The 25,446-nt window shown below is 36.0% G+C and overlaps 1 protein-coding gene across 2 annotated transcripts in view; it reads left to right on the top strand.

The window, feature by feature from the left end:
• DPYD (dihydropyrimidine dehydrogenase) overlaps positions 1-25,446 on the top strand; it is a 343,524-nt gene that overhangs the window by 114,211 nt on the left and 203,867 nt on the right. For both annotated transcript variants that reach the window (XM_066192389.1, XM_066192390.1), the window contains 3 exons: positions 1,599-1,795; positions 5,700-5,781; positions 8,177-8,264. In XM_066192389.1, the coding sequence (XP_066048486.1) occupies positions 1,599-1,795; positions 5,700-5,781; positions 8,177-8,264 (367 nt within the window). The remainder of the gene's footprint in view (positions 1-1,598; positions 1,796-5,699; positions 5,782-8,176; positions 8,265-25,446) is intronic.

The following is a 25,446-nucleotide window of genomic DNA, read 5'->3' on the forward strand; positions in this document are numbered from 1 at the left end:
AGCATGAGTGCTCAAGTGCACATGAAGAAAATGAACATTGATTCAAAATATAAATGAAAAATTCTAATCATGAGTGGAATTGCCAAAGTTTAACTTGAAAACCCTTTGCTTCTTGAGTTCTAAGGAAAATGAAATCTGTCGCTAAGCTTCTAAATAGTTTATATATGATATTTATTAAGACAAATGACAGTGTATGTATTTTAGAGGTCTAGTTAGTACTTAGGGAACACAGCTCTGCATTGAAGTAGGTGGGGAACAGTGTAGTCTCCTGGCAGTTTTTGAGATGCTGGATTGATGGTGTTTGTCATATGACTGAGAATCCCCATGCAATGCACTCTTGAATTCTTTTGTCTGCTACAATTATATACTGCTCGGGTTAAAAATTTTTTCCCCTAATGCCTAAAGTAAAAAGAAGATGTACCTGTGCTCTTCCATGCTTATAATGTTTAGTTGCTTCTAAGGCTGTAAGTCTATTCTTTTTCCTTTTGTAGATCACACAAGACAGAGACACAATTCCTTTTCCTACAATTTATGTAAGTGCAGAGGAGAGTGAAGTCTAGCTTGAGGAATGCAGAATATTCCTGCCTTCACCTCTTATCTGTATACATGAGTAAAGAATTGATTTAATGCAAAGCTGAAAAACTGTGTGACATTACAACCAGGTTAGCAGCCCATTGTGTTGGGTTCTGTAGAAATGCACAACAGTGGGCAGAGATTTTTCCAAGGTATTTTTAATAGTCACGACGGATTGGTGCAGGTCATCACCAATATGCAAGTGAGTGAGTAATTGGAGCATAGAGAGAACAGTCTAACTTTCAGGTATGTCGACAGTTTTTGGAAACCAAATTGAAAAGTGGACAACGAATTAAATAAGATAGATAAGAAACTGAAATTAAGTCCTATTATAATTATCTAAGAGGAGGCATCTAAAGTATGGGTTGCCAATGAAAATATAGCGCTGATAAGTAAGTGTGATTCCTAAAAGACATTTCAAACCCACCTAAAGTTTCTCACCTACCACCTCTAAAATTCAGGCTATATCTGAGTTTTCCAGGATCATGCAGTTTGTCTCTTGAAGAAGCAAAGCCCCTTTACTGGCACTGTAATAATTTGCATTACTTGCAGAGGTATTTTTCTACTAGTAAGAATAATTTGTTTACAGGGAAATTTTTTGGCATTGCAGAGATTCTCTGCCATCTGGCTGACTTTGCATTCCTATTCTGTTACTGGTAGTCTGGCTCTGTCTTCTCTGTAAAATTTGCAGTAGTGGAAAATCTGACTTCAGAAATTTTTAAGACAAAAAGACCCGTAGAAGAATCAAACTCTACAAATACAACATCCCTCAAAAATGCACAGATCATGTCACTTGGAAACCTCTATACTGTTATGAATTTGCTATAATATATCTGTGTCACAGACATGTCACTGTGACAGTACTATGTGTAGTAGTTCTACTACACTGCTACACTGTATATAGTACTAGCTGTGTACTACATAGCTAGTGACAGTACTAGCAGAAGCTTCCATCATGTCAGTCATAATAAAAATTTAAGGAGGGTATGTAAAGTCTTTAACCTGTTGATTTTGTTGCTTTTCAGGTTTTCAAAGCCATGAATATTCCTCAGATCAGAAACCCTTCCTTACCTCCTCCAGAAGATATGCCTGAAGCATATCAGGTGAAGATAGCTCTTGTTGGTGCAGGACCTGCAAGTTTAAGTTGTGCTTCCTTTTTGGCTCGACTGGGCTATTCAAACATCACCATATTTGAAAAGCAGGAGTACCTTGGGGGCTTAAGGTAATGAAACAATGACAGCAAAGCACTGTTTCCAATTGTTGTAGAAAGCATAGCGAAAAATGTTGTACCTGCATAGTTTATATGTGATCCCTTCATTTTTAGCAAAGGAAGAGAATAGAAGATTTCAGATGTGTAAAAATAACTTTTTATTTAAATAATTAATCATTCATGTTAAAAGAGGTACAGTTACGGGCAAGCTTTGACTGAAAATCTGGTGACTATCTCCTATATTCTCTTCATATGACCTGTTGAATTCCAGGGTGCAATTTTTATTATCAAATTAATTGTTATTATCAAATTAGCATATTAGAATCTGCATTTCTGACTCAGAATCATAGAATATTATAAAATTGTGTCAGGAACCAGTTCTCCTTATCCAAAACTCTTAAAGCAAGATGAAGTACCTGTAGCCCTAGTGAAAGAATGTTTAAAATGCTTTAGACAGATATTAATTTTGTGGAGAGTTTTAGGTTTAGAGTGCTTTCCTGGATACCTTGTGCAAATAAAGGTGACAGTGGCAATCATGGATGCAGCTTTAGCAGATCATACCATATGGGTGAAATAAACCCCCTGCCATTCTCAACTTCACAAAGATACAAGTACATAAAAGAAGTTATATTTGCAGTTTTCCTGTATAGTAAACCCTTGGCTAATATTTGCATGCTGTCAGTCCTCTACACTAGAAAATTAATTTTTGCCACTGCAGTAATGGCTGTGATCAAATCTAGTAGGTTTGTTGGAATCCCTGTGTGTAAGATAATTCAGACACTGACTAGTGGATACCAAGCCATTCAGAATAAAAATTAAATTCTCCAATGTAAGATGTGCAAGAGTACAAAATGCATTCACACAACATGTTTAAAAAATAAAAATGTAATGAAACAGAGAGAGGAAGAAAGGCGATGCACTTAACATTTCTTGATGCACCATCACTGAGATCAATAGAGTTGACACGGTTAATTAATTTGATCCATAATGTCATAATGTCAAATACTTACTCAGTGCTCTGCAAGAAAGAGAATAAGTTCTAGAGAAGTTGAACTGATTACTTGCATTTTTCCCAGTGAGGTTCAGAATTATTCTACCTAATTACCAAGGTGTTAATCCATAGGCATTTAACTGTGAAGATTTACTTGAACTAGTTGCCATAGAGGATTGCAGATTTAGTATGTGAAATACCTATTTAGCTGTTTAGTACCACATGTTATCATAAATACCAGATAAAAATCAGTTTTTTTGCTGTAAATTGGTCAGAACTAATAAGAGGTTTTTAACAAAAAGGCTCTTTTTGGTAACAGGTTGGACTCAGATTTGACTTGGCAATACAATGCAGGACTTCCTGCAGCTGCTTCAGTGCTGTAGTGCAGTGTTGCAGTTGCTTAGTATGTGCTTGTGTGTTTGAAGCAGTGTGATCTTAAGTTCTTCATGGTTTAACTTGAATTTAAAGTAATGTTTTGCCTGTTGTTTCTTCTAATGCAAAAAGCCTTGTACAGAATTTTACCAGTTTTGTTAGTATCCTTAATGGTCAAGGAGTGTATTTTAAAATGTACTTCTTTCTTTTAACATGTATCAATCAAGATCAAATTTTATTTCCATTCACTGTAGAAATGCTCATGTGTGATTTAAGGGCATCAGTTTCTTTTGTCTTTATTTTAATCTTGAAACAGAAGTGGGGCTGGACTGTGGCAGCAGTCATCCATTATGCATTTCTAGGTCTTTGCAGCACATCTTTTAACAAATTTTGGTTATTGATGAGTGTGTTTTCAAGGCTTCATAAACTATTGCAAATTTCTAAGGAGGTCAAATCAATTCTGTATTTGGAGTCAGCTGCTTATAATGGCAGTGTTTGTGCCTTGAAGTTATTTCCGATTTTTTTTTAACTAGAATGTTTCTTGCATCATAGCTAATTTTCATAATATTGTGACACTAGAAAAGTGTCTAGTCATTACAGTTCCTGTGGTGGGATATTTAAATATGACATAAATCTGTGGATCCCTGAATCTGTCTGGATTTTTCATATTTATGGGCAGGTTTTCCTACATTTCACCAGTTGTGTAAAATTTATGCTTTATAGTAGGGTAGGTATGAGAACACCATGCTCTTGCTCAGAGACCATGAATAAGCTTTACTGCTTTTGCTCCTTTCTGTGCCACTGCTTTACAATGTACCAAAATACTTCTTTGACTAGGCTAGAGGGTTGCCCCTTGGGCAACAGTAATTTGAGATCACTGAGAAACACCAAGCACCTGTCCAAGCACCTCTGACTTGGGCCAAATTTGAGGTGGATGTGAATTTTTGGGACACTTTGCATCCACTGCATCCCTCCTCCATCTCTGCCCCATTTTCTTTTCCCCCTCTGTCTCTCCATTGCAGAGTCAGAGACCGTCTGCTGCTGCTAAAAGAAATTGCATCAGAATTATTGATGTATGGTTGACTTTCAAAAAAACCTCTTTTCATAGTTAATGTGCATGCATGTGGGTATACCTCACAGCGTAAAACTAAGTAAGTGTTTAATAAGAGTAAAAAAATGTGTTTACAAATTCTGACGGTGATGTAACACAACCAGTGCTGTTCTGGGAGCATGTTGTGGAAATGACAGGCCTCCAACAAATACATAGGTGGCCTAGAAAATAGAACTTTCCTTTTTGTGATTAGATTTCTTTATTGAATCTCTGTTGCAGAATCATATTGATACATTAGTTTCTGCCTCAGACACCTTTATTTAGCATGACTTATGAAAGTTGTATTGACAGATTCATTATATCTGATATTTACAACACTTCTCATTGCACACTGGTCAAGAAAGGTTTAAAAAGGGCAGTATTAGAAATAAGGAAGAACACCAGTTTCTTATCAGTATAAATAAAGTTGATACAGCAGAAAAGAAATAAAACTTTTTTGGCCTGACAAAGTTAGATGCTGAAGACGGTGTGGTCAATATCAATATGTAAAATAAGCTGCAGTGAATCTCCTGTGCCTCTGCTTTGTTACGGATATTAAAGATTCATTAATTTGAAAACAGATTAGACTGTTTGAAGCTTAGAAGTATCTGGGGAGAAGCCTTTACTTTTCTGCGTATTTATGTTTTTATCTTCATTGAACAAAATTTCTAAAAATATAACTTCACTGTGTTTATCTGCAACGTTTTTACAGTAGGAATTTTGAACTGCCATATATAGATGTCATTTCACTGGAGATAAATATATATGTATTAGATCTGTATCGGTAGATATAAACTGAGATTCTATACTGGCACTACAGTTTTCCCCTTCTGTGATTCTGGGAACTTGAAGATGTCATTCCTAGTCTTCCCTAGGAGGAAAAAATGCCAGTTAATAAACATTAAGTCAAAAACCAGACATGAAATCAACAGCTGATGAAGTATTTGTCCATCCTGAAAAATCATTACAAAGTTATGGAGTTACAGTTTTAAATACCATAGCTCAAAATAGCATATGTAACACTTCTTAAAAATTGTATAGAAAATTTGATACTCTCTTATTGGATAGCTTAATATAAGATTGCTATGTCACATTGCTTTCAGTAGCCATGAGGTCTTTTTTTAAGTGGGTGTCTTAAATTTAGTGTTACATATTCTGGTGAACAAAGGGAATGGACCTGAAGTCCTTTAGAACTCAAATATAACATATGTTAAATAGTCACCTACAGGAGTGGGCAGTGCTGGCCTCTAGGTACTGCCTTCCTGGCCTGTATTTTTAGGATTGGATGAATAATGCTTTTTTGTCACTGTAACAATTAAAATAAGTCAAGAGTCACATTTCAGCACATTTCCATTCTCATATGTCAAAATTAATTAAGGTATAAGTATTTTAGCTGATAATATTAATAATAGAATTTAAAAATCCTGTTTTCCTATAAGTTACAAGCATTTTTATTATTTTAGTATGTCTGAAATTCCCCAGTTTCGATTGCCGTATGATGTAGTGGATTTTGAAGCCAAGCTGATGAAGGATCTTGGAGTGAAGGTAATGAAAAATATATCCTGCCTATGTATAGCTCAAAGAAAAGAACAAGAACTCTGCCAAAGATTAACAGCAAAATGTCATGCACATTAGTAAAGAACGATTAAAAGCTATGCTAGACAGAGGCAGGAAGATGCTCCCTCTTGCTCAGGGCATTTGTCTGTCTCCTGTCTGAATGCCACTAGTTTGGAAAAGGGCAATCAATAGTTCTCATCTGGCATGTCTGCATGTGATTAATTGTCTGTAAGAAACAAATTCCTAAATTGCTTTAGGGGTTCAATGTAGCTATTGGAATGATTTGATTTCTTTTAATCAAGTTTTTTTCATGCAAGTTTGGCACTACTTGAACCATTCATATTTGATACTTCTTTTGTTCCTTCTCGCTGAGTTTTTTTTTTCTTAATGGTTTATTATACAGTCTTGCATCCAAGTTAATTTTAAAATAAAATGCATCAAATTAAAGTGTTAACATGATCATCTGTTATAAACAATAACAGTCCATTCAACTGCTTGGAGAGAAATAGTTAAACATTCTGTTAAATAAGTGTGTGTTGTTTATAGGTAATGGCAACAGTGATTTATTTTAATTTAGGACTTGTGCTGAACATTTAGATGGTATTTACAATTGCTGCACATTTTAATAGAAGTTACAAACTTAGCATGTATCACTGGATCAAGGTTTTGAGTATCAGGAGGGATACTTTATTTTTAACATGTTACTAAAGCCTTCAGCTAAGCAAGAAATTCTTCTTGGAATCTTTCATATTGATTCATTTTGTAAAAGTAGTAGACTGTTTTCACAAGACCTGAGTGAGAACATTATCCTGCCCAGGTTTTATAAAAATGCTGGTAAGATGCAAGATAAGGTTTAAAGTGCTACAGGTCTTTTTTCCTACTTTAAAGTTTCGTTTGCAAGCCTTAAAAAGATTGACAGAATGGTGGTTTAGTTAGGGATGGTGTTAAACAGAGCCCTGAGACACCTTTAGACAATATTGCTGGGCATCAATTCCTGGAAATCCTCTGCCAGCCTCAATTCCCAGGGCTCGGTTATGACAAGGTCTCCAGAATGGAGCCACCGTGTCATCTTGACCTGTAAGTCCTCTGCAGTTCTGGAGTGCAGTAGAGAATCTCAATGTAAATGTGCTTCAAACCTCTGCCATTGGTTTGCAATTGACCCTTTGGGAAGCTGCTTAAATAAGTACCTTAGTTTTATACCTCTATAAGCTGGAAATATTTTCTGGTGTTTACTTAAAGCATTTCAAATCTTTGATGGAAGGTGCTGTGTTGTGTAAATGCTCAGTAGTGCTGTTTTTCAAGTAATTCCACTGAAATTAGTAAGAATTAGTCAGCTGAATAAGGGTTACAGAGCTAGGCCCTAGAAGTATTATGAATCCTCACATAAAATAGTATTGCTATTTAAATTCCTTCATTAGGTTTTCATAATATATGTACACAACAGGATAAAAAAAATGCAATGACAATTTATGGAATGTCTTTTGTTGCAAGTGAGGATGGAGTCTGTATTGTTTTAAGGATTGCAATAGTACATGGCTTTTTCACTTCTGATAAAATTTATACTAAATCTCCAAACACAAAGAAAGTCACTCTTAAGTAGTGCCAATTTTATTTTACCTCTGCTTTTTTTCCCAATCTGAAAAGTATATGAAATGAAATACAAGCGGATTGAATAACAAACAAGACGCACAGTGACTTGAAGGCTAAACTGTGAAGATCACAAAGTAGAGACCTTACACAACAGCACTGCATTTTGTAAAGTAAAATCACATGTGATATAAAAAACCTGGGGGAAAGCATTCAAGTTCAGAGAGTCTAAGATGTGGAGATAAAAACACACATACCTATGTCAAGAAGTATGAAATATCAGAAGAGGAATCGCACACACTTTTTTGTGCTCAAAGGCCTTGGGGTTAGGAGTGATGAACAAAAGGTGTACATATCTCCAGTTGCATGACCTCTGCACAGGGACTGCCATCATTGGTTGCCTGAACACGCAGAGAACATCATTCCCTGTCTCTTGTACTCTTACAACTCCTCTAGGTGCTCAGCCTGTGCACTGGCTGCTCAGAGCAGGATTGGCGGTGCAGAATGGCTCTGGAAAGAAAAAATTCAGCTTTTGCTTCTGGAAGCAAAAAGTAAATGATCAGAAACAAGTATAGATTATAGATGTGTTTTGATTGCTGAGTTATTTCTTTCAATAAATGATCACCAATTACTGTACTGTGGACACTATTTCTTATCTAAATTAGAATTAACAATTGCAAGTCTAAATCAAAACTTATGTCATCCATAATCTTGAAAACCTTTGTTAGTTTACCATGCAGAATGTGCTGCTTCATTACAATTGCAATTTTTACCAAGCAATTTTTAATTCTTTCAGATAATTTTTAGGAAAGGCCTTGCAGTGGATGGAATGACACTCCGTACCCTGAAGGAGGATGGCTATAAAGCAGTCTTCATTGGAATAGGTAAGAAGGGCTCAAAGTCCCATGTTTTGTCACACTGAAATTGAAGGACTGCCTAGGAATTAACTGGAACTTGTATCTTTGTTAATAACATGATGGGAGAAAGCTTTAATTTGATGAATAATGGAAGTATGGAATATAAGAAAAAATTTTAAATCAGAAAGCTAAAACTAGTGACCTTAAGACAGCTATTAAAATTTTCAGATTTATATTACAGATCTTTAGGTAAGATGTGAATGTAGCTGAATTGGTTGATTTATTGTTTGTTTAGATAGTTAAAAATGGATGAACTAAAAATTTGCTTGTAATTAATCGCCATATTGGCCTAGAGCGATACACAAGTTTAGTTTTCAATTTTTGTGAACAGCTTACTACACCCACACAATTACTGAGTCTATATGTAAGCCACTGATACCATGCTTGGTTGCTTTTTTGCTTTCATCCATATAAAACGTGTAACATCCTTCAGATAGGTTGTAGTGAAATGTTCTTATAGAGTGGGTTAACAAAATAAGCTGATTTTGACTTTCACTAAAACTGGCATCACAGGTCTGTCTTCTCTCATGTAATAGAGAAGTCTTGCACCTCTCTGCTGTTTGAATCATCGCTTCTTTTTAATGTTAGATTAGAATTATTATCCATTTACAATTATTTTGAAGTACATCTGGACCCATTGCCGCCATATGATAGGCACGTTGAGCAGGCATTGTCTACAGTTGGTATGAGGCTTAATGCTCTTTATTGATCTAGACGTTGCCTAAGTGAACATAATAGGAAACAAGTTGTCCAACTGTTCCTCCTTCCTATTATTGATTACAGAGATGTAATTCTTAGTACAACGACAACTGTTGTTTACCATCTGGTTATGCAGTGTAATAAGCTTTGCAGGTCCATTCTGTCGTGTAATGATAGCACAGAGTGTTGTGATTTATGTAATCCTAAATCCTCACATTGTTAGAGAACTTCCATGTATAGGAATTCTGATGTATCATATTTTGATGTAATTGTATACAAAGCAAATAGTGAGACTTAATTTTTTTTCTGTTTTCGTCTGTGTCTTTCAAACCACAGTTTGAATTTTTTAATTCCTCAGCAATGAGGAATTAATTCATAAGCATTTGTTTTCTGTGAGTTTAGCACTTAGGAAAAAATTCTCAGTCATTTTTTTTTAACATCAGCATTGTTCCTCTGCATTTCGGACTCAGAAGCTTAGAATAACAGTTCAGTTTAGTGTCAGCAAAAATGACCACTGAGCACCTCACATAGAATTGGTGTGTTTAGTTTATGTATCTGGTTTTATTTTCTGACCTTAATAAAGCTATTCTAATATAAAATATTTTTGGTTAGAAATACATTTATATATGTATCTACAGACAACATTTTGCCATACAGATGCTAGGTAAAAGGACACAGCCAGAATTTTAATAAACAAGAGAATGTTTCTGAAGCATAATTCTCCTGTAAAGCATGTGTTCATTGATTGTACTAGGAAACAGAGGGTAAAAATGCTAATGAAGGATTATGTGTACCTACAAAGTTTTGTTATTGGAGGCTACCTTGCATTTATGGTGCCCTTTCTGTGCCTCCTTGTCTGCTTGTCATCTCACTTTTGCAGTACTGTGCAAGGTGCTGGACAGTAATGTGGCCTTGCATACTGGTAGTGAGAGTGGGAGGACAAGGGGTTGCATATTTGTGGAGTTAACCATATTAATGCAACAGAGCTTTTCTAAGCTCTCAGCAACAGCCGTTTTTCCATAATGAGTCTGAACTGCATTTCTTTTTGTGTTCTTTGCCTACTGAACAAACATATTCAATGAAATACCACAGTTGAACATTACTCTGAATCATAGGGGTAAAATAATTATGGAGCTACTTACTTAAAACAGAACATTTAGTTTTTGTTATAATTTGCTTCTGAATGAATTTATACCTTGATGGAAAAGAAGTGTGGTAGTTTTCAATTTTCCCTGTTAGTGGGAAAAAAGAAGTGAATGAGTGTGTAAAAGAAAATGAAATCCCTGACAGGAGGAGAGTACAGTGTGAGAGGACTTTTTGCAGCAGTGTGGTTTTTGAAGAGCACACCTTTAGTCTTGCAAATGAGATGGAATTCAAGATTTTATCAGTTGGGATTGTACAAAAGACCGTGTGTGATTCATGAAACAGAGAAGCACTTGTAAATAAGCAGCTACCCGAGGGCAGGTGAAGTTGCAAAGAGAACTTTGAAAACTATTTTTCACACAGTTATGCATCAGGGAAAAACTGTTGCCTGTGGGAGTATTGTGTGTGGTAGGGAAAGTGCCCTCCGCTGCAGATTCTGTTGATGGTAAAACATAGGTGACTGGGATTTGGGCATTCTAATGAGTGACTATACTGAAGAAAAACTAATAACAAAGGCTTTTTGTGAGAGCTGTTTGGACACCTGTTAAAAGTGTGTTCTAATCAGCTATTCGCTGTGTTTCTGACATGAAAGGTAAAGAATTCCTAAGTTCACAAAAAAGGATACAGGCTAACAGACTTATTTGAGATGAGTAATAATAAAAAAGGGTGCATTGCTTCAATTCTTTGCTTACCGAGGCATTGAGGCTACAATGATTTATCTTAAGGGGAAAGATGCTCTCCAGCCCGGCAGTTCTGGTACATTTAGTCACTGGTTCAAAGTTGAGAAAATACCATGTACTAGACTTGAAAACAAGCAGATGGCCAGTGTCACCAACCTTTGACAACCTCTGGGGTCTCAGTGTGAGTCACACCTTACCTCCATCTTACCTTTCCCAATTAGGCTGTGAAGACTGATGTGGAGTTTGAGGCTATGAAGGTTTATGTTGGGCTAGGAAAGACTAAATCCTAGGAAAAGCTTTCATAGTTACCTGGATAAGCAGCAAGGATCCAACTGGGCAATGGCAATGTAAGAGATACACCATGTTTCTGGTTTTCTCCAGCAGTCACAATTTCAGATTACAGCTAACATAATTATTAGGGGGTAGTTCATGAATCTCAGTTTCTTATGTCAAAAGTAATAATAGACAGTGGCATGCATAATAATCTTTATGGGACCAAAAGGTAGCAGCTGAACAATGGGAGGAACAATATTCTTGGAGTTTCCCTTTTTCCATTGTCATTTAGGTAGGCTCAATTTCTACACTTAGTCTTATTTCGTTGGGCAATTAAAAATGCAAATTAAGAATTAGAGATGCAGAATTAGTCCTTAAAATTTTCATCTTAGAATTCCAATTCTCTTCCCATTACAAAACTTTTGGGTTTATTTTGCTACTCACAAACATTAAATACTAGGAATTAAATCTCCCAATTAAACTTTCGAAGTTTTGAAACCAACCTTTAAAAAGAAGCATAGAAAAAATCCCATCCTGTCCTGATTTGAAAGATTACTCAATGTACTGAACCTTGAATCAGCTCTGCTTTTTGATAAGAAGAGTTTGTGAAGAATTTGTAACTGAACTGACAAATCAGTTTGAAAATTTTGCTTTAAAAGAAAAAAAGGTCTTGCATCAGTTACTGCCTTCTGTAAACACTGTAGAGACTCAGGGCAACAGAGAATAAGCGTGCTGAGAGCAAAAGGGGAAATCAATGAAGGGGTGAGGGGCTAGAGGAGAGAGCACATGGTCCTCAGAGACAGCAGAGGAAGGCAGCCAAGGGTATCCTACGGGGAACAGAACAGTCTGAACGCTTTGTGTTACTGTGTCTCTTCATGGATTTTCAGAGTGGAATATGATTTTTACCACCAAAAAAAAAAAAAAAGGAGAAAAAAAGCTATGTGTATGTGTCTCTCATGGCTATCAGAGCAAATGCAGAAATACCAGGCTTTTATTACTCATCCTTCTAGAAGTTCTGCTGCATTCTTTGGAAAATAGGATTCTGTTATTCTGTCTTTTAAGACTCTACAAAGCATTTCATATCCTTTTTGAAAGAGAAAATACAAAACAGTTTCTTTATAGAACTACTTAATTGAATAAAAATGAATGAACTGAATATTTAAAGTATTTAAGGATGTTTTTCATGTGACATTCAAATGACTACATAGAAAAGCTGTCACCATAAACATACTTTCCACAGACTTTTACACAAATCTCTATCCTGATTCTATAATATTTTATCATAACATAGGTGTTTTATATAACATTTACATTCTCCTTATATGAATATCGGATAAAAATATATTCTCAAACATTGTTTTAATTGGTATTAAAAAAATCTAAAGCCCCCATTCCCAGAAATTGCTTAAGCACTTTATCTTCAGTGTTTGTAGATTTAAACTGGCAGCACTAACTTTCTACTTAACTTCTCACTGAGTAATGAAGCTTGCTTGTTTCTTCCTCCATCTTCTGCTGCTGTATTGCTGTAAAGTTAGTTTTATTGTATATGGGTGTTCAGAGGTCTGTTAAATACTGTGAAATGGTGGGCTAGGTGAGTGTACCAAGTAAATCTAAGCAGATTGTTGTTTGGATGTATTCTAAATAGTATATCCTGCTTGCAAGGGTTAAAACTGTACATTAAAAAAAAAAAGAAAATAAATGAAATTCCTTGTGGAAAGAACCTTTGTCGTAATTGCAGTCATTCATAGTTAATTAACATCACATTCAAACAATGATATAATCAGATCATGTCATTGATTGGAGTGAAATTACACACCAAAAAAAAATAAATTAAAGTGCAAGCATTAATGTACCTTGTTTTAAAAAAAACTCTCTGAGATTGATTTACTCTCTCTTCCCCAAAAAGTAAGTAATCTCCTCATGCCTGTTATTATCTTCTGATTAACTATGCAGTGCCACCTGGTGTGCAGATGGGAGGACTATTACACATCAAGAGCTCTGTTCACACCCACCCACACAGATATAAACCTACATGGCAAAAAGTGAACAGATGTTCATTTTGCTTGTGCTATAGGAAAAAATTGTGCATCGTACTCCTGATTCATAAACTAAATTTGGAGGACATGAAATCTGCATATGGGGCCCATAGGCCCATGGCCAGCACAGACATTTATGGAGGAAATATGTCATGTTCAAAATAGTTCTCATTTCAGGTTGTGAACAGACTTTTATTTGCCTGCTTCTGTGGTTTTGGTTTACCTTGTATTTCTGAATTTTCTTTTCACTTACAATTTCACTTACGTCCTCCACAGGAGGACTTTAGAGGCAGAGTTATTTGAAAACATATCCAAGATTTATCTGTTAGTTGGTTACTTTTCAGAACTGATTTGTGTTTCTTGGTGTTTGTGTTGTTCCCAAATGTTGTAGGAAGCTGCTAGACCCCTTGGTGAAGAGCTGTTTGTCTCAGTGGTAATATAGCAAGTCATGGAAATGGCAGTGCACCTTGGGGAAAGAGCTTTAGGACAGGCATTGTGCAGCCTTAGGCTCTTAGGATCACCAGGTCTGTTGTTGGAGGTTTTTTGATATTGTTTTGTATTATTTTATAATTTCATAAATATTTTGACACTTTAGCAGTTGTATAGGTTTTGCTGCAAGGAAGCCAAAGCCTGAAGACTGGCAGATAAAAGATAACCAATAAGGGAGAAAAAATAATACCTTGGAAGGTAGCGCAGGAAGGAATGATGCTGGAAACATGATCAGCTAGATATTCAAAATAAAATTGTGCCTGGCTTAGTTTCTGGGTTCATTTCATTGCCCCAGGTAGACAAGAGAGATGACTGTTCCAGAATCTTGCAAAAAAGGTGCTTTTAACAAGGATTTTAAATGGTGACAACAACGTCCTTTTAAGCATTGGTATCAATATACAGTCAAAGACATTAAAGGCTACAGAACCAGGGAAAACTCTTGAAACTATATTTTATTGCAAACCGTCATATTCAAATTCATGTATCTGCACAAAGCTGTGAGCTTTTGGTATTAGAAATAATGAGAATGAAATAATTGAGATGAGTCATGAAGTCAGAGTACTTTGACAAGTTTGAAGAGCAGCAGTGGTGAAGACCAGTGGCAGGATCTGGGGAAAGCTAATTCGAATTTTTCATAATTGCCTTACAGCGCCTTGACTAATATTAAAATTAAATTTTAAAACCATTGTTTTTTAAATAAAGATTCCGTGAGAAGGCCAGTGATAGATGTGTTTGCACTTTGTACAAAAAGGGATCAAAACTTCATATTGAACTGCTACTGCCTTAAGTGAGGTCCCAAGGAAGAAGATCTGCACAAGTCTGTGGAGACAAGTATAGGAGTTCTTTATAATCTGCCTCCTGGGGAGCCTTAGCCTGTGGCTCACAACTTGGAGAATAAATACCTCCTCCTTTAACACTACATTTCTTGTTTCATGTCCCATGTGAATGATATTTATTCTAAATGAGTTATACAATCAGTAGGTTCTAATAAAAAACTTGTTCATCTTTATTGTATTATCTTCTGCTACTCTTTAATGTAAAAAGCATTGTTATTAAAAACCAAATACTTATATTAAAAAAGGAACTCTGTGAAAGAACCTATTCTTACATGCTGTAGCAGGAATTTGAAATTGCTATTATTTCCGATGCAGCATCTTTCCTGGAGACCAACAATGTACATCAATCCAAGAATTTTTATGCTTGAGGCATTTTTTTCTACTATTGACATTTGTAGTAAGCTGTTATTTCAGCTCTTTAGTCCTTGGTACTGCTCTGGATATTGGTGGAATATTCCTGTATCTACATCGAAAGCACTAGGCAGTTGAAAGCTTTTAGGGCTAAGATTCACAAAACAGCTTATTTATTATTAATAGTCTTAGGACACTTTCAAAAAATACTAATGATCTGCCCTTGGGCATCCTTATGATATTCACTTGTAAATTACACAGATTTTTGTGCTCTTACTTACTTATCTTTTCTACCAAAACGCTGCATAGCATAACCATCTCTCTTTCATGTTTTATAAAACACTCTCCTGTCTTTTCCATGGTGCTGGACAGTCTGCCTGAAGAACTGCTAATCTAAATATAATGACAAAATTAGTTTGATTCTTATTGTTTTAAGAGTAGTTAATTTTTTTCATATTTTAGTGGATTATGTAATCTAACATTTATCACTTTTTTTTTATTCAAGCATATATTTTTAAGCAATTTTTTTGTTTGAGGTGTATAAAAAAAGAAAACAAAAATGGTGATGTTATATGGTATATTTCCTATCTTGATGTTACACACTTGAATGCTTTACATCTAAGAAAAGACTTTGCTTGTTTGCTCCAAGAGTTCACTCCATGACTGTTTCTTTCATCTTTTAGATGTACAAATAATAATTTTGCTGCCATCTTTTTACTTCCACATTAACATTCAGGCACAGAATCAACAACCTTCTAAAGTGCAGTCTGTGAGTTGATCCATACCATTTATTTTAGCTGAGCTCTCTTTTTTTTGTAAGAAAAGTGTATGTGGTCCCATATGTGTTTAATGCAATCAGACACTTTTTGAAACCTTGTTCTAACTAATGCTGTAGGAGGACTGCCATAATACAAAGTCTTAGAGGTTTAGAAATTCCCTACTTTCCTTTGTCTTGTTTGCAAAATATAAAACACTGGTTAAAAACCTAGGCTTATTGCATTTATTTATTTATTTATTTTAAGATTGCACACAAATAGAAAGAGTATCACAGTCTCAGTTACTTTGTGCCAGTATTGGTGAGAAGATGACAAGCAATTTTTTGTGTTAATGAATAAAGTTTTTAGCAGTCTTCCTGTCATATTTATGTCTTATAAATATAATGTTCCTGAATTCATATTCCTTTCACTGCCCACTCAACAAGGGGGGTATCGCCTTGTTGAATTGAATTGACAGAGTTAAGACAAAGCTGGATTTGTGCTGTGGATTTGTAGCATGTGTTGAAAGGATTTTAGAGGTTGCTTTAGATCTTCTTGGTCTGCCACTTCTCTGCTTCATGTGAGTGGTGCCGTGGAAGCCACTGCTGGGCATGGACAGGGCTCAGGGCTTCCATCTGACCTAGTGGTTGTCTGGTGCTTCTCAGTCATCTGCTTCCCTTTCCATCATTGCTCAGTGGTCAGGCCTCGGTTGGTTTAGGAGCAGTTTGGTAAAATGAAAGGCAGTTACCTCATTTTGGGGGGAAACCCTGGCGGTGTTCGGGTCTGGTTTTGGTTCTTCATTTAAATTGGAGCATACTCACTAGTGATTCTGTTTCTGGGTGGGATTCACAGTCTGAGGGCCCTCTGAGTCCTGCTCTGGCCTGCAGTCTGTGCCCAAGGGAATCCCTCACTCCTCCCTTCAAGCTCAACACATTAATTGAAAAGCTTTCCTCTTCCAGAAGCATTGGTACGTTTATTGTCCAATACAGTAGCCTCCGTCATTATGGGAAGGTGCATCCTCTGCACTTCTTTAGTTTTAATGCCATTGAAATTTTTAAAGGGAGCAAATATCTGAGAAAAAAAGAAATTGTGGAGGTGCACTATATTAAGTCATCTTTAACTGAGCTATATAAATGTTTGCGCTGCTGTGTCTCTGCTTTTGCATATATGCAGGTTGTCCAGACTTCTGAACCACTTGCTATGGTCATGACACTTGAAAGTTGTTTTTTTAGTATTCTAATTTATACTTTTCAGATAGGCCACTCATATGGTTGCTTTTAATGTGATATTTAAAATAACTCTGTAAATGCATGTATTTATGAAAACAAAATAAAAGGCTTAGAGGCATACAGATATTTCTCTGGGTTTATGTAGTATCTTGGTGTGTTCTATAAATTTGAGATCAACTTTGTCATTTCTTGTGCTTAGAGTCACATAGATAGTCTTCTGTGTGCATTTTATAGTAACAAACCATATTCAAAATTTGACACATGGTGATGTCTAAAGGTGTGGGGCATAAATAGTAATTAAGATTGAATGCTTGTACTGTTAGAGTCTTCTGTGTGTTAATGCTAAATTGTATATTGATTTATAAAATTGTTTATAAGACTAACACACAGAAATAAACACACTAAGCACTTAGAGTGTTTGGATAATGCTAATACAAATTACATGTTTATCAAACAGAGGAAATTGTTTTCCAAATGTTGTTCTTGATACTGTTTTTTTCTGAAATCCTTGGGCTATTGTTCATTAATTTGTGCTAAAAACGTACTGAGCTGAATACGAACCATTAGAAAAAGTGCAAATGCATTCAATAGCTAGTGTGATAACTCAGTATTCCCTCAAATGATCTCTGGTGATCAGTTTCATAGGAAGAAAAAGGAAGAATAATAAGAATTTAAAGATCAGCAGATTTCAGCCAATTAATCTTTAATGTTAATAAACTGTATTGCCACTGTATTGAAATGGTGGTCACCAAGTAGACACTTGCAGTGTATTACTACATTTCTAAGAGATGTCAAGGTTTTATTTGTTACTGTTCCATTGATGTAACAGGAGATGGTGTAACTCACTTCAGATTTCATAGGATTATTTTTTTAAAAAATTGATTCTTTATTTATTTGTCACCATTGATAATAGATGTTTATTTGGGTGTGATGCATGTATTTAAATAGATTCTAACACTTTAGTAGATAGTGGAATGTCAGTAGCTGATTTTTATTTAAATTGAAATTAGATTAATAACCGTTTTTAAAGAAAATTTCTAAATAATGAAATATTTATAGGGTTTTTTGATTTTTAAAATGAGAACAGAACTTCCAAAGGAAACAGTTACTCTAATTTTATAGGTAGCCTATTGCTTAGTAGTTAGACATTGGAAGTATCACAATTCAGTATTTCAATATCTGAGTGACTTAGACATGATGGCATTTCTGTTTGTTGGTAAACACAGGTTTGGTTCTTCTATTATGGCCCAACACAAATCTTTTGTAGGTGAAAAATGATGGCCAAACTTTTATCTGTGAGAAATTTATGACCCTGAGATTAACTCAGTTGGTCAGAGCATGGTGGTAATAACACCAAGTTTGTAGGTTGAAGCCCTTTATGGGTCATTCACTTAAGAATTGAACCTTGTGGATCCCTTCCACCTCAGTGTATTCTGTGATCTTGAAATATATATGTTTTGTTAAACTTGCACCAAGTTAGATAAGAGTCTCTTCAAAACAAAACAAAAAAGTGTTGCCAAAAAGACTACATACTTAGGTGACCAAGTATGTAAATAGCTGCTGTTTACATTTTTATTGCTTGTCTTCTTACACTAAAAGTTTGAGTTCTTGACTGAATGAAGTCTCTTGTAGAAAGAAATTTGCATTTAGAGGAGGTAGAGTGACCATTCTGTGCATAAAGCATAAGGTGGTGGTGGTCTTTGTACTAATCACTGGGGTAAAGTTCCTGCCCATTTTCTTTCTGTAGTAGCTGCTTCATAAAAAAGCTTGGTGTTAATTTGCATTAAAAAAAAAAATCGTTCCCACAATAGGTAGAATTTGAAGAAATCCGCCTAGTTGTAACAATCTACGCCTTCTTTGTGCACAGCCTTTTCTGGAAATCCCAACAAAAACTAAGTAAAGGAAGTTCTGAAATCTTAGCACTTTTTAAATTGTAGGCACATAAGAGTCTTAATACAACCTCTGCATTGGCAAGTTGGTTTCTTATTTTTCATATGCAAATATGGGCCTTTGCATATGCTGAATGTGCCCTTTATTGTATTGAGGCATAGAAAAAACACATCGTAGCTCAGTCACTTCTTTAGACCTGCCAAGAATGGAATATGTTTAATCAGCCTTGGAGGGTGAATAATCCTAGATACAAGTGTGGCATTCAATGTTCATTCAGAAAGATGTAGAACATGCAAACAAAATGTTTAGTTAAAGGAGAGCTGAGTGAATTGCTGCTGTGGCAGGAGATGATAGTAATTTTTTACCTGAAGCACGCTCATTGCCTTTAATTTTTCACTTGGTTAATAACAAAAATATGAATCATGCGCAGCACAATAGATCACTGGAAGGAAGCAGTATGGTGTGATGGTCTGCTGAGGATGAGACTTTTGGACTCTGGCTATTGGCATCCTGACTGAGTTCATTCTTCTCTAAAATCATGTTGGAAGATTGAAATGTAGCACTAAAAGGACTATGAAAGTGCTCAGTACTGCAGAATGCTGTGGGGAAGCCATACTGTGTTCATACTGGCAAATGTTTCTTGAAGCTACAGAAATCTTCATTCCGAAGCACTTGCAGTTATTGTGGCTTACCCAATTCCATTTCCATTCCAGCATTTTGAAAAAGATGTATAACAACCAATAGAGCAGATGAAATAATGTAGATTTCATTTGGCATTATTGGCATGAATCCAGCAATGTATCAATGATCACAAGGAAGTTGCAGTTTTTTGTCAGATAACTTCTTAGTCACAGTGAAACATTTTCTTTAGATTTTCCCCTGCAGGATTATGCTGGTAAAGATGTATTGTATCCTACATACTGTTTTCTGAGATGAAATTTTAATAATTTATCAGAAATGAAATGTATCTTGCATAGTGCCTAATATATATTTATTTCAACCTTTCAGATATGAAACGATCTAGACCAGAAATAGTTTGCTTACATGGTTATATTTTACTTAGATGTTCGAAAAGTGCTTTGAAGACAATTTGATTGCATTTGTGTTGCCAATTTGAAGAGCAGCTTGACTTTGTTTCCTTTGGTTCTTAAAGAAAAAATGCTTCTGCTTGTATAATACCCCTTCTAAAACTCCATGTAGCAGGATCTGCCATGCAGTAGATGTTTCTAATAAGCATGCAGTAGTAGAAGGGTCAGGGACTAACCAGTGAATAAAAGTCAAAACTCAAAATGAGGTGCCTTTCCTGTTTAGCACTGGGCAGTGATAGATACTGATAATGTTTGATTAATGAGCAGCAGACTTGCACTGGGTGAAAACATCTGTAAGAAATGATTTATTATTTCAAAGGTATTGGAAGCTTACTGTATCTTGTAGATTCAACTGTGTGTGCCTGAATAAAATAAATGAGATGCAACATGTGAAAAATGAAAACACATTACTTGTAAAGGATATGTCACAAGCAGGGTATTTTTGTTCGAGTACACTTTGTCACTTTGGGAATTTTTAATGTTGGTCTGAATACAAATCATTTAACTGCCTCATAAAATCAACCTAGTTGGAATTCTTGCATCTATCATTGAGACAGAAATGAGGGTTAAACTTAATATGCTGGAACATCCCTTAAATTTTTGCATTTGGCATCATACACAGCTGTTCCAACTGTACATGTGGACAGAAAGAATTCTCCTAGCAATATAATAGGAGAGAAAAAATGTATTGATGCAATTTTAACATTGAAATTAGGAAAATTAATTCATTTGTGGTGCCATTAAAAGGCAGTGTCATTAAAGTTGGTTAAATTTCCTGTGAACATGTCTATGAACCAATGTCTGATTCTTTTCTCCCTACTCACGGTGTTTGAAAATGAACAATGACTTGGGAGATTTTACTTTTGTGTACTTGCAATTTAGTCTTGTAGTTGCTGGGTAGTCTTTATCCTGCCTTTGGTTCATAAAGGGACTGTTCTGTGCTGTGTGTCCGTGGCTGTCGGTCTGGTGGCAGGTCCCTCAGTTCTGTTCAGAGCTGCCATGGAGCTGGGAGCACGGAGAGCTCATGATGCTGCAGACTCACCTCCATCAAACTGCAGTCTGTCAGACAAGCTGGAGTGCCCTGACTCCAGGATCAGAGAAAACTGTCTTTTCCCTAGTTTTGGAAATAGGAAAGGTGGGGCAGTGGAAATGAAGTCTGCTCTCCAAATTTCTCCTCTTATGCTGAGTCATTGATTGTGAAATACTTTTCTGTAGTAGGTAATGTTTGGAAATTCTGATGTATGCTCTTCCATAAATCTACACCTATTATGTGTATATACCTTATTCACTTTCTTACTTCTTTGTTCTAGTTCAGTAGGCAGCTAAAATATTTTTCTTCTTGAGATTCATCACTGATTATTTATATGTTTATAAATGCCAGTCAAAAAAATACATGTTTTTATGTTGTGCAAGAAAAGTATAACCTGATAAAGGTCTTAATAAAGGTGTGCCAATTTATCGTAAAATTGGATGATACACTGCAATGTCCCTTGAACCTAAATTCACACTGATTTGTGTGTGTAATTTAGTACTGAATGGCAAAAATATCTAGTTACGTAGGGTTAAAATTGTTTATCTGAAGTTTTTTTAAGATCTTTTTGAGTAGATTTTATTCACAGCATTTTATCTCTTTTTAGTCTTGTTTTGATCTTTCAGGATCCAATATAGAGGCAGTTAAAGGGTAAAAAAAAAGCATCTTTATCCTCAATTCGTTTTCATATTTTATCTGAAATAGAAAGAAAAGGAAATTAATCTTGTCCTGGACTGTGCCTCCAGCCAGTTCTTTAGAGTCCTTAAGTAATGTCATAGCTTTGAGTTAGAAGGTTCTCTTGTTCATGGAGAGGTTGGCTCATCCTCTCATCAGGCCCTAGGAGTTACTTTTCTAAGATGTACTAGACAGTTAAAGCTATTATGAAAGTGGAGGGCATCAGGTTTTACTGTCACTGGATTTCATAAAACAGAGCTCCAGCAGTGACAGCTCCCTCTCTTTAATGTGGAAGCCACAAATTGACTACATTAAAGGAGTGACCTTTCAACCTACAGACTGACTGGAGTTAGAGCAGCTTGCCAACTATGAGGTCTTGGTGTCATCTCTGCAGCAGGTGTTGGCCTAGAGAACATATGGATCAACAGCTGGATACTAAGTCCTCTGAGCACTCTCAGGATCCTGACCTATTTGTATTTACAGAAGGAGAGGGGAAAAAATTCCAAAATCCAAACTAATCAAACCTAAAGAAGTAGATAGCTAGAATTTATAGTGATGGTTCATGGACATTGCAATAATGTAGGATAGCAGCCAAATTGAAACTTCAGGATTAAAAGCTGTCAAAAGCATTGTTAATGTGATAATTTCTGTACTGAAGAATCTGGATCCAGATTCTTTGGTCAAGCAGCTAAGTCTATAAGCAGTGAAGCATGGAAGAGGTCAGATGTGCTGCAAGCCTGTTTGCAGACTGCTTTTTTAAAAAGTATGCAGAAAGCCAAGCATATTTTCCCCTTCCCTTGTTACCCACCAATTTCACAAGAAAATCATAGTACACCTTTAGTTAATGCATCTTTTCTTGTCCTTTTTTGCTGTTCTGTTTAGTGATTACTTGCAGCTTCTGAATTAAACTGGCTCACTGTGTTGCAGATGACCTCTAAAATGCCACTGAATTAAGGTTGTGGTTAAGCATGGAACTGTTTAATGCACTCCAGTTTTACATGCATCATGTTTGGGTTTTTTTTTTTTTAATCTTTTATCTTTAATATCTTTGTAAGAAAAATTACAGTGAAATCTGTGCCAGCTTTTGATCTGTATTATTAGACAATATGTGCAGCAAATTTGATGCCTGGCCCTTTGTATATATGTAGGAATAGAAAATGAAAAAGGAAAACCTTATCATGGCTTTTCCTTGCAGTTCTGAGCAGGAACCACACAAAATACACTATCACTGCTCTCAGGAGTGCCAGAACTGTGCTACTACTACTTCTTGGCATATCACCTTTTCTAAGCACTAAATACAACTATTTGATCATCCCCATTTTGTGGCAGAGACCTTTTCTTAAAGGCGCAAGATAACTTTAGTGGTTGTGGAATAGGCAAGCAAAAAGCAAGACAACTCAAAGTTGAAAGGACAAGTTCATTCTCCAGTTTTAAGTTTGGAAATTCAGTCTTTGTTGCTAAGACTCTGCAGACAACAAAATTTGCCCCAAGACTGATTTCTGGTTAGAAGGCTTAGAAGATGAAGCAGGAGAACAGGAAAAGAAAAGCCTGGTTTAAGCAAATTTATTCTTGCTTGATATAACTAGCAGACCAAAGAATCATTTAAGATCCTCTCTCTCCAGTTTGTCAGAATTCAATTTTAAAAAGTGGATTACCTTCCCTTATGTATGTGTGCACCTATGAACATGTCAGAAAAGGACTCTGTCAAGGGGAGATCCAGCTGCTGTTTCAATTGCATCACACACAAGGGGAAGGAACAGTGTCACATGTAGGTAAGTTCCATGTATTTTACATAGAACAAGCCCAGCTCACTAGTCAAGGCAGGTTTCCAGGGACATACTTAAAATCAATTGGAAAATCTGTCTTTGAACATTTTGGAGCCATTTCTTTTATTTTGGTTAAAGAATAGTAGGGCCTTGTTGCATAACAAATGCAGTGTCTACAAAGGATTTTATACAAGGACCCAAGAAGTATTCCTTATTTTTGAGATTATTTTTCGCTATTAAAAAAAAAAGTTAATAAACTGATTCATGTATCTAAAAATGTGTTATTAGGATTTGGTTTATGGTGCCTCTTGAAGCTTCTGCCACTGTAGAATCTATATGTATATATTATTGGCATTTTTAAAATTTAAAACAGATTCAGGACTTAGTGCTTCAAATGTGCATGAAAATGAGTGACTAAATGTAAGGATACCTCCTTAAGTCAGGAGTTATTCACAAAGTAAGTAGTATTCACAGATGTTGAAATACATTTTGCAGCCATTTTAGTGGCTGTATTACATCCCAGGAGTATGCAGAGTCCTGTACTCAAGCCACTGTTATTTTGAAAAGACACTGATCTGGGGTCCTTCAGCTGTCATTGTTTCCCAGTGCAGTGAAACCTTGATAATAAACTATCATGTGCTAGAATTATAAACTAATGCTGCAAGATAAAGTTCATTATGCCATTGTGTGCTTTAAAAATCCTGTGCTATTTTTGCTCATGTTCTTCAGCTGGCATGGAAGTGTATCTATAACAGTATGACTAATTATCTTTCCATGCATTTATCACTAAATAAACTTCACACAAGACAGTAAGATTGTTTACTTAAGCAGTATAATACTGGGAATGGAAGATAGCTCTAGAACATAGGATTACATTGCCAGAATGGCACTATTTATTAAGCTATGATAACGCTAATGTTCCTTTTTGATGTATAGCATGTGTGACTTCAGCTGAACTTGTAGAGAGCCTTAAGGATGTTTCATTGAACATTTAGTATGGCAGCAAGCCAGAATACATTTAGCCTAAACCCAGATGACAGGTTGGTAATGAGGTAGTGATTGATGACCACTGCTTCCATATGAAAACCTGCTTGATATGCTGGGGGGGAAATGCATTGCTAGCTCTTTTTATTTCATTCCCTCTGTATTAGTTATTCTTACTATAGAGGAGTAACACTGGCTGCTGGATATTCAATCCTGGTTTCACTTTTGGATGAGAATTGAGTACTCAGTTGAGATTGTAGAAGCACAGCCCAAGGACTACATTTATATGTATTTCAAATCCTAATTTCAGTGGATGTTTATTGTCAAAAATAACTGCAATTATATCACTTATGAAGCAGCCTATAATATTATTACCTGACTTTGTAATTTTACAAGTCTTTATGATTCACTTTCTGTGCCATCTTAATGGCATTGCTTTCCCTTCTGATATAAAAAAGAAACTTGGCCCAAAGGTTTTAACACATGGGTCAGGCAAACAAGCCTAAACAAAAGACTGCTGGTTATTTTGCCTAGTCCTGTTGAATGCTTCTGTGTAAAGACACCACACTGCTTATTCAGATGGGGACAAACTGTGGGTCTGTGCACTAGGAAGGTTATTTAAGTCATGTCCTTCAGCCAGATTCCAGCCTGATGTTTGGATTAGCAGTAAGAGTTAGGAGTAGGCAGCAGAGGCATGTAGGGGTTATATCTGTAGCTGTACCCAGTCAGACAGAGTGGATATTAGATGTCCCCAAAGCTGGAGGATAACTAATGGGATCATATTAAGGCCTGGTTAGAAATCACCCAGGGATGCAGCAAAGGGCACCAGGGCAGCATAAATATCTAATGTCAGAAGAGACTCATTATTAGTGTTTTTCCAGGCAGAAGTGACTTCTAGTCGGCAAAGGGGTGAGGAAGCTTGTCACCCTAACCAGAGTGACATTGCACTTCCTCAGAGCAAAAATACAAGCAACAAAAATTTGGATCAGTGGTAGAATCAAAAGCCAGAATAAGAAGGTCGTGAAGGAGGGCTGGGGCAATTTCCATTCTTCTCCTGCTGCTTCCAGAGATATAAGGGAAGCTTTTGTGCCCACTGGGGGTGAAGTGACTGACTTTTCAATAAGGAACAAATGCAATATTAGAATGGCAGATTTGTGGGAGGAACGTGCATTGGACCCAAATGAGGGAGTGGGTCTAGGAGCGTGTAAAGTAAGAGCTAAAGTAA

This window comes from Chamaea fasciata, unplaced genomic scaffold (genome assembly GCF_029207755.1).
Source record: "Chamaea fasciata isolate MVZ Bird 193981 ecotype frontalis unplaced genomic scaffold, bChaFas1.0.hap1 SCAF_10, whole genome shotgun sequence".
Classification (NCBI taxonomy): Eukaryota; Metazoa; Chordata; class Aves; order Passeriformes; family Sylviidae; genus Chamaea; species Chamaea fasciata.